Source organism: Ziziphus jujuba, chromosome 1 (assembly GCF_031755915.1).
Source record: "Ziziphus jujuba cultivar Dongzao chromosome 1, ASM3175591v1".
Lineage (NCBI taxonomy): Eukaryota > Viridiplantae > Streptophyta > Magnoliopsida > Rosales > Rhamnaceae > Ziziphus > Ziziphus jujuba.
Genome location: NC_083379.1, coordinates 23,738,355 through 23,749,343, shown reverse-complemented (window position 1 = coordinate 23,749,343; position 10,989 = coordinate 23,738,355). Strand labels below are relative to the sequence as shown.

Here is a 10,989-nt window from a genome sequence, read left to right as displayed (position 1 = left end):
AATGTTAGGTCCAACGAATGTCATGCAACCCATCTTCACTAAGATTAGTTTTGACCTCATTTTGTTCATCATTTTCATAATCATGGCTATAATATTTTCAAGTCATTAATGTCGAAGTGCTCATAGTCATGATCATGTACCACAATTTGCATATCATTTTCACAAATTTGGTCTGTGGAGAGTCGTGTTTGAGTTTCCAGGACACGATGTTCGATCGCTGGAGACTGCATGTCAACATCAAGGGTACATATAGTTGGCTTTGGAACTTGACATAGTGGGACAACAGGCATCAATCCTGAAGTGGGCACAACATAACATGGTCCACGACCTAAAACAAACGTGCTTCCATCAACATTTGGAGATATGCTATTCATATCACTGTTTGGATTATTATTAATGTGTGGGACCTTGGGTAACACATGAACAATAAGTGGAAATCTATCTTGAGGTCTGTGTGAACTATACTCTTCTATAAAACATTGTAGGTTATTATTATTTTTCACAACGTACGACTCGCATGACAAACACACATTGTATATAAACTTAAGAGTTAATTGATGTCGTTAAAAATCCAAGTTGAGAGCATTGTTGACAACATCTTTAAGTTCTGCTAAAGTACAATTCCTCTTTATATGTATAATCTTCGTTCTTTAATTTTGGTATGTTCATGTACCTTAAGAACATAAATTCCATGTTCCATTAGACAAAAGGTAGAATTGAAATTTGTGACATTGATAGCAGAAGTTACCAGTTGAAACATAATAATTCTCTTCTTGTCATAAGCTTCAATTAATTGGCAAGGTCATAAGACTTTAAATCTTTGGTCTACGAGAATCTTAGCTGGAAGGGTCAATTTTCATCATGAAGAAAATAAATGAAAAATTACAAATGCATTTTCAAAAATGCATACAGGAAAAACGCCAAAAAATATGTTAAAATGTTAGCATATTGACCCCTCACAGAATAACCAATAACTCCTGACAAGTATAGTGGATCAAGTAGAATAGGATATTAAATTTATGATTCAGGGTGAAATTGTAACCTAACAGTAGTCGTATTGGATGCAAATTTAACCATGATTAAAAAAAAAAAAACCAACATAGAATTTGCAATTATACATAGAATCAAAATGTGAAAAACATATGAAAATGACATAAGGGAATTCTATATATAGATATATATAAATGCATACCAATCTTCTTTAACTTTACTCCAGAAATGTACATTTTAGATTCATGAAATTGAAGTATATGTGCTCCATAATAAAGCTTTTTGTTATCTACTAGTTTGCAAATGAATAACAGAGATGGTATGATGAAAGGGTGGTTTTGTGGAATGATGGGTTAGTATAAAGGGAGACTGAGAGTTACACCAAGAAAAGAGAGAGAGAGAGAGGGAGACAAAGAGAATAAAATTAAATATGGTAGATGGGAGAGGAAGAGAGAGAGATGGAAATTAATTAGGGTAGATATCAGTAGTCAAAGAGAGATACAGAGAGGAAGAGAAATTAAATATGGTCGAAGGGTAAAACCATTTGTTCTTTAGTTCATTTATATTTATTATTTTATACAACTTCACATTTAATTTCCTTTGCCATGTATAAACTCTAAGTATGCTATGAAGTATAAACAGTGAAGAGTCAATTTATTTCATGGAACCCTTAAGTTGAGAATCCCAATAAAATGAGGCCACCTACACAATCTTGTTGCCAGACCATTATTTTCATGTTGATAGCAAACCATTAAATATACCATATATCGAAGAGGCTAAAATATAAATACTAAAAACAACACAGTGGCCAAAAAAATATATAATGATGACATACTCTTATTGATTACAATTTAAGAGACACATGACAAAAACACATGGAAACATTAACAAAATTCGAATGCTTATTTGTATCATACTCGATCTATGTAGTACGCAATTAGAAACTTTGGTAAATTGTTCTTTCCGTTTCATTTTTTTTGTCATAGCGGACGAAAGACAAAGAAGTACAAATTGAATGGGAAGACACAATACCATGTCAAGAGCCGATCATGTGTCGTGGCATATCTTTGTCCAAATTGAATCAGAAGACACAATAATTGTTGTTTTTCTTTGTCTTCGAAGGCCAAAACAATGTCGTTTAAGATTGGTCCTAGTTGTAATGTTATTCGATTCCCGAAGAATTCGCCGAAACTCGAGTGCTCTGGTATTACCTTCGTCATGATCAAGAATATTAACAATAAGGTTATAGACTGCTATCACCTTATAGTTAATATTCTTGAACAAGATGGTGGAAATTCCTAAGCGCTCGACCTTTTGCAAACCCTCTAGGAACCGAATAACACCACAAGTTGGACTAGCCATAACTGGCATCGTTTTTGGCATTGGACGACAAAGAAGACTGCCAAAGTACTTGTTCTTTTTCCTGTTCGCCAGCCCGTGGCCCAGATGTCCCTGGGTCATCATTTTCTAATGCATGTCAAGTACTATTTCAAAAGAGGCCAAAGGACAATATTGACATGCCAAATAAATAAAGAATATTATTGCAAGCAGTGTAATGATGTTGAACCATACAAACACTAACCCTTTTTTGGTTTTAAGTTTTCCCTAAAAATCTTTCACTTTAATTGTGTAGAATTGGCTTTTGCTCGATTCAATCAAAGTATTTTTTTACTTCTTACTAGCATAACAAATCACGATCATGATAGTAATTTGAAAACAAGAACATGAATTTCAGAAATGTAGTTGTACTAAATTGGATAACAAATAGGAGAAAGAAGATTTGAAAGCTCAATCCCCAAATACAGATTGGATTTCTACTTAGTACTATTTATGTTGGCTAAACTTCCATTTCACAACTCATAGTTTGGCATACATTTCAAGTGCAAACATTTTGATGCAATCAATCAAACAATACAATAATAAAAATAGCATAATTCCATTGCACATAGCAATGCAGATAAAGCATAACAAGCAATAGGAGAAGGAAAAAAATTTAAAGGTTTGAAAGTATAAAAACTTAATTATGCCACTTGCAAGTCACCATCTATGGGAATCAGACCATTCTTCAAAATGAAAATTTTGTCAGAACACAACTACTCAATTTGGACATAAATGCCTTGGAATGAAATGACAAATAACTTAGATCTAATTTTATGACCAGTAATTTTGTTTGAATCAGAAAGAAGCATTTAAATAGTTATCTAAGTTAAATGTTAAGTCGCTGATACAAATATAAGTTCCTTCACTCAAGAAGACTCAGAGAAGTTTCAGAAAGGCAAATGACCCTTCCAACTAAATATATATGCTGCTTCGATAAGATAAATTACAGTAAGGTTTATTAGGAAGCAAATCTAACATCATATGACTTTGTCAGACAAAATCTTAGATAAGGACAGAGAACTCTATCACTCGTTAATTCTATGTCTGTAAAATAGAATAAAACAGAAGACATAATTAATAAAAACTTTCCTTCCAATCTTTTTGCCCAACTTCCCCCTTCCCGGCCAACCAAACAAGATAAAAAAGAAAAGAAATTATCTATTAGTCATTTTAAAAATAATTCCATATGGATGTTAAGTATATAAGTTTTCTCTCTTGGTAATAATGATTACATATCTCTTGCTAAAAGACCACGAAAAGAAAACCTAGAGAACTATGGTGGCAAACCAGCTCAATACCTGCTTTAAATTTTCTCATGATTAATTGTGCAACATCATTTTATTAGTTCGAATATCAATCCAATTTCGACAATACAAGATTTGCGAAACTTCTAAACTATCCCAAATTACTCTTAAATTTTTAAATTGACTCAACATTTTGCAAGTCAGTTTACAATTCCTATTAAAAATATATGGAAAACTGACAAGGGAATCTAGAAATTATATAGTCATGAAGCTCGAAAAAATTATTAAAAAAAAAAAAGGACGATTTAAATCGTCAAAAGTAAATAGTGATAACAAATTATTTTCTCCATTGTTTCTTCCACCTCAAGTCTTGCCTATTGGCCAAACTTCTTTGATGGCTATAGACAGTTTACAGCATCTCCAAATTAAAAACAAATGGTTGTCGAAGCAAGGTGCTTTTTTTAGAGGACATATCTGGTTATGGTGCTAAGCTATACTTTTGACAGGGGTGATTGAAAAATTTTGCAAACACGCATGAATATTTAGTTTTTATCATGAAATAGAATTTTAAAAAATATATACTGCAAGTACATAATTAATAGAGTGACAAACATAAGAATAATTCTTGCATTAGTCAACAATATGGTACCATTTCATCTACTTAAACCATAGAGCCTTATCTAGACTCACCAAACCTCGCATTTCAAATTAATTGATATCCATTACAGTTTTTTATGTCTGTATAATTATGAAAGGAAGAGGAAAATGACTTCTGCCTTCGATGCTCACTCTCAAGTAGGAATAGAAAATAAACTAAGGTTAATAAACATATTATAAGGAACCCTTATTACTACAAAGTAAGTATAATAAATGAAAGAATATCAAGAAATCAGTTCCGTTAATGATAAACTAGTTTTAAATTTTTTTCCAGCACAAAATATTTTGCAAGTGGATAATAATAACAAAATTTTATCTTTGTATATATATACATAATTTTTCTGAATTGCAACCCAATGAACATAAGTTCTTGCTACATCTAAAAAAATTATTATTAAAAAAAAAAAAAGACCAAAGAATTAACTTTGATAAGAAAATGTAATACATAGAAATTAGTTTATTCAGGTATGATACCACTTGGACTTTGGAGAGTTTGATAACCCTGTCCTCCTTTGTCTCCTCCATTAGTTGGTGGGAATATTGCATATTAGCTTCAGGGACTGCATATGAACCAAGACACGAATATTTTAGAGTACAAAACAAGAAAAGGCCCAGGCTAAACTACAACTATGTAAAAGAAAAACTGAGCCACTTAAAAGAACTAGAGATTAAACCTCATACCCTCATAGTTAGTGGTACTCTTTTCTTTTTCTTCATTGACAACAGCCTATCCACCAAAAAAGTTGCAGAAACATAAATTCCTCGCTCCAGATAATAAAAGGAATGGTTACATACATATGAGCACTTCAAGCAAACTTGGTATAAAGAATAAAATGCAAAAACTTACTAAATAGATTATTCTTACAACTAATTAACTAGTCAGATATGGTTTCGTTATAAATTATATCAGCTAACTGTAGACTTTATTTTCTAAAACAGGGCAGTAGTTGCACACGAGTGAAAAAAATAATAATACGTTAATATATTAAATTTTTTTCTAAGAGGAAACCAAATCTCTCAATTTGCATGGCTAAACAACTTCAGGTGGAGACAGAAATATGAGCGTTTGATTGTGAACTTTCATTTTGTTAGGGATGTAATTGCTTACATCTAAGGTTGGGAAAGGAGGAGCTTCTTTTTCAGCCTTTAGAGGGACAAGGGAGGTTATAAGATTGGAACGAAAACCCCTAATTTTTCACTCACCTTTAGGACAAAAATGTAAACATCTTATATATATATATATATATATATATAACCAAACCAAACACCAGAATGTAATTGCTCAATAAAAATAATAATTAATTATTTTCCTAACTCATCGTTGTCCGCTTTCTATAAGCTAATATTCAGTCTTTGAGGTCATTGAGTATAAAAGGATAATTTATTAGCAGTCAAAAAGCCTAAAATGTTAAAAAAGCCAGACATTGCATTAAGCACCAAACAGCACAAATTACCCAAACGCTTTCGCACTTCTTTCCCCAGCCTTTCCTTCATTTTATTAGAAAACAAATAGAATCGAAAAATTCATAAAAGTTAGCCAATCTCGAACACTACATTTGACAAGATCACATAGACTAACAAATTAAACAAAATCGTTCCACGAAAAACAGAAAATAATCAGAAATTCAATCATATTTATACTTAGTTTACGCGACGATTAAAAAACAAAATTAGCAAATCGAAGCAGCACATGCAAGGATGAACCGGGCAAGTGGCTGGTGGGAAGGTTTGTGTTGTACTCATCCATTGAGAGGCAAAAAGATTCAAACAGAAAGACAGAGATTGAATGCTTTTTTAGGACATAGGTTTAGTTGCAAAATTGACACAATTTAGAAAGGGGGAATTTGGCCCAATACCCATATTCGAAAGGTTCTAACAAAAACTACCCATTCCGTTTTATTTTATTTTATTTTTTTTGTTTTTTTTGTTTTTTTTTAGTTTTTTATTTTTAGATATTCATAAATTAACCTTTTCAAATATAAGATGAAAAGCTATTTCATTTTTTCTCTGCCATGCCCTTTCGATCTTGGTCTCGGAGTTGCGGCCATCGGCATCTATCTGGTTGGCGAGCAAGTCTACAACAAACTCCTTTCTCCTTCCTCTTTTTCTTCTTCTTCTTCTTCTTCTCACCACTCCAGTTTCCAGTCGGTTGGATCGCTCGGTTCTTGAAAAAGGGACGCTATGCTCATCATACGAGTACTGGTGCTCTAATCTATCTCCTCGTTGTTCTTGAATATCTTGCTACTGAGGTATTCCATTCATTGCTTATAAGATCTGAAATTTTTGTTCTCATATTTTTTTTGTTGATGTAATTTATTAGTTAGTTAATGGAAAGCAGGTGTTGGAGTTGGCTGGGAATGCGGCATGTGACAACAAGAAGAACAGGATAAATCCAAGGGACATGCTTTTGGCAGTGAAGAACGACGATGAGTTGGGAAAATCGCTTCAGGGTGTGACCATTGCCAGCTGAGGAGTTCTTCCACATATTCACCAAGTTTTGCTCCCAAGAAGTCCTCCATCGCATCTGAATCCGATAAAGCCTCCCAAGCAAAGAAATCGCCCAAAACGGCTTAACTTAGAATAAATAATAATATTAGATTACAAATTTGAATAGAAATCCCTTTTATTTATGTAATTGGGAGCAAATTCTACGCTATAGGGTTTTAGGGTTTTCTTCCTTTTTTTCTTTTTTTTCTTTTTTGGGTTTGTTTTGTTCTTTTGAAGCTGTGTGGTGCATAAAAATGTAGTTGATATATGAGGAGCTTTGTATGTTAAATATAAAATCCTTTGTTGTTTTATCCCAATTTTTTTATTTTATTTCTTTTAATGTTTGTTATTCTTCCACATTCACATTTAATTAATAACTTAGAAAATGGATAAAATGCAATTGTTAGTTCTTACTCATTGTTAGATTGGGAAAATGTGAAATCCCAGTTTAAAGCTACTGTTAAGAAACCACTGAGTTCTTGGTTTAACTTTTGAATTTAAATGTAGAAACTAATGTTAGGGGTGTCCACTCCTGGATATTCTATGATGCATTTACCTCTTCCTCACCATTTGTTTGTGTGTGGGTTTTCTTGGGGATGAAGAAAAATAGGAAAGCAGAGATACATGAACCAAGGATTGTGGGCTTCTCGCAATGAAGAAATGGGTTTCTTGGAACAAAGGAAGGGGAATTTGATCCGTTGTCCTTATTGGAAGGCCGTTAAGGATATTTACCCTCCCACTTTCAATCTTTTTTGTTTTACCCTTTTGTATCTATTTTATCCTCCATAAAAATTTAAAATGACATGAAAGTGCCCTTTTTGGAGGGCTCACATAAATCGTTACTTTGGCAGGGACGAAGTGGATGAGTTTATGTGGAGGAGGGCATACCATTTGGAGCAGTCGAAGGAGTACGATGATGTCAAAAGTGAGATTGAGAATAGGAAGGATTTTCTACAATGTCAAGCGCACCTACACCGATTGCCACCTAAGGAGGTGGAGAGGCTAAACCAGGAAAGTTTCTTCTAACGTAATAATAATAATAATGGTGATGATGGTGATAATAATTTTGATATTTAATATATTGATGTTAAGTGTTTTTTTTTTTTAAAAAAAAAAAAAAACAGATGGATCGTATTATTTTGAGGGGACTACAAGTATAGTTTGATGATGATCATGAGCAATTGAAGTCATTTTTTTTTCTTCTGATTTTCTTTCATAATGATGCATTTTTCGTAGAGCACAACCCTCCAAATGATGAAGTTATCAAAGCAGGTGTAGTCCCTTGGTCTGTTAAATTTCTTGAAATGTATAATATGCCCCAAATGCAAGTAAGTGACTTACTTATAATTGCTTTATTTGACCCTTTCTTTCTTTTTCTTCTTTTTGGTTCCTATCCAAATAAATGAATTTAAGGGAAATAGTAAATATGGTTCAGCGACTACCAAATAAGGGTAGAATTAGTTTCAAAATACCAAACTAGAATGATTTCAATACAATAGGGAAAGTGTTATCTCAAAAAAAGATCAATGGAAAGTGGAGAGTAGAAAAAGCATGATGACTTGAACATCTATGGTACTAATTCAGTTATGAGAACATTTAAATTTCTCCTTTGTATTGATGGCTAACATTTGATGTAACTATTAAATTGCTCTCAAAAAGTTATAAATAAATATCTTGTCCTTCTTTTTAGTTTAAGGTTATAATTCCTGCAAGATTTTTTACTTGGTGTTTAATGTATTCAGTGTTCATTGAAGCCTAGTGATTAGTTGTTTCCCAGACAAGGAAGAAAAATTAAGACCTATTATACTCCATTTAGACTCATTAGGACTTCACTCTAGCAGAACAGCTTTCAAAACACTAAGAGGTGAGAAGAGAAGATATGATCTTCTGAAATTATGGAGTAGTAATAATCTGGTCTAATATATTAATTGTATGTGTGCAACTTTTAGTAGTTGTCTATTGCTAGATTTTGACTTTTATGTATATTTAATGCCTATGTAAGAAGTAAATAACTGGTAAATTTATTTGATATTGAATATTTTGTTTGTATTAATATCAAAAAGTTTTTGAAAGTGAGAAGAATTGGACTATATTATAACAGTGAAGCACGCAAATGACCTTTGAGACATTGGTAATTTTGGTAATATGTTTGTTGACTGTACTTACAAGAGTTATTTTGTTCCTGAAATAAATAGACTAATGTTCACTCATGAATCCTGGTACATGTGCCTAATAATTGTGTGAATGAACAATTTAATACAGATATGTTATGTTGTGCATATGGTCACCTTGATTTGTTTAAAATATTGGTCTTGCTGGGCTTGGGAGCACCCAAATTGAAATGTTATTTTCAATTTTCCGATTAGTCATGTGTGGTGGTATAAATGATAATATGTAGGTGTCTAATGAGCCAATTTAATCTCTAGAATCATATGGAAGTAAGATTTTGTAATGTCTAGGTCTGTAGTCACATAAAGAAATTGAACTGCATTTCTTAGTAATGGGATATTTATTTTGTCATTGCTGAATAATATGATATTTTACTGTACTTAAAAGTACAGCTTTTGAATAATTGGTTTACATGTCCATCATGTGTCCGCCCTGTTAAATGCTCTTGCATTTTTGTCTATAGATCTCATGTTTAGTAGGAGAATTTCTCTGGTAGCTCATTCCTATCAATATCGTTTGTGCTCTTCTTTCCAATAGTTGACTTGAATGTTGGCATGGTTAATTATAAAGTAGAACACTGCAAGTAGTCTAAATCAAATAAATTGAGCTAGCAAAGAAATTAGTAACTGGTTGCATTTTGTTAATTTAACCTTACAGAAACAAGTAAGGTTAAAGTTGGACTGAGGTTGGTGGGGTGTCTAAGCATGGATTATATGTATAAGAGAGTGATTATGAAATCAGAGAGAAGGAAGTGGATTTTCTAGGTTTCTTTTGATAGTTTGAACAATTTTGAAATCAATGAAGATTAGCAGGGTAGTAAATAGTGGCAGTCTTGAAAATGGATTTGAATAGATGAACATGGATTCTGAAATCTAATATACAGCTGCATTAGCCATTCCTTACATTAGTTTTTTTAACATATTTGACAATATAAAAGTGATATGTTTAGTCATATGTTTTGAATCCAATTGTTCTATGTCAATTATACAGTACGTACTTGCCTGTAGTATGATACTTGAACTTACATCATAATTCTCCTATCTTTCTTATTTCTTTGCCAATATTATAGATGAAATGCTCTGTCAGAAGAGATCTTGGACTTGCCTACGGTTCTGCTGGAATGATTGATCGTTATGTTCTTGGTGTCGATCATCTGTATCCAAAACCTGTGTACAGAAACTTGAAGATAGTTGAGCTAATCGACTGTATAATGCTTACCTTACCATTTATCAAAACCTATTGTAGTATGATTCTCATACATTGATGCTTTATTCAACTTCTAATTTACAAGAATGCAATTTATCTTCCAATGGCCAAGTTCCCAAGAGTTTGCTTGCATGGTGTCATGCTCCTTTTGATCCTGAAGGTATTTCAAGGTGGTCATTCTAAACTTTTTCTTCTTCTATTTCACAGGAGTCCTCTCTATCGTTTGGTGCACTGTAATTTAATATGGATCTTGTTGCTGAACATATAATTTAAATACTTTAGGATTAGAATATTGTAGGAGAAACTAACTATTGAACAATGCTTTCAGTCAAGCCTTTTATGAGCTTGAACAGAAAATGGAAAGAGATTCCTCAATCTACAGATTTTATTTAGCATATAAAACAAAATATACAAATCTATGAATTAAAGAAGTTGGTCAGATATTTAGCAAGTGGTTAAAGAATTATGACTCACTATATAATTAAACAGCGTTTATTAGTTTCAAATTGGAGAAATTTTAGTAGGGTCAGCTTAACAGTTATAATATAGTTTGTATATTTATGCTAAACAGAGGTTGGTTTATGAAGCAAAACGTAAAGCTGCCATTGCTATTGGTTTTGATGATTTTATTGCTGCTGCATTGAGGGAGCTGACTTCTATCAAAAGCTCATTTGGAGATCAAAAGAGCAGATTGCAATGGGGCTATCATTGCAAAACTAGTCTTCGAGAAGACAAAGGAAAAGTTCCAAATCTATTAATTTCAGTTTAATCCATCATTGTCTGTTATGCTTGAATGCTCAAATGCTAGCTATAAGTAGTAGCTCGATTGCTGGATGTATGCTTTGTAATTTGCTTA

At 32.5% G+C, this 10,989-nt stretch overlaps 1 protein-coding gene across 1 annotated transcript; it reads left to right on the top strand.

Annotated features, from left to right (window-relative positions):
• The first annotated feature begins 6,128 nt into the window (after positions 1–6,128).
• LOC107425163 (histone H2A.1) lies at positions 6,129–7,069 on the top strand. The gene is made up of 2 exons (XM_016035114.4): positions 6,129–6,520; positions 6,610–7,069. The coding sequence occupies exons 1-2, from the start codon at positions 6,284–6,286 to the stop codon at positions 6,739–6,741; spliced, it is 369 nt and encodes a 122-aa protein (XP_015890600.3). The 5' UTR covers positions 6,129–6,283; the 3' UTR covers positions 6,742–7,069.
• The last annotated feature ends 3,920 nt before the right edge of the window (positions 7,070–10,989 follow it).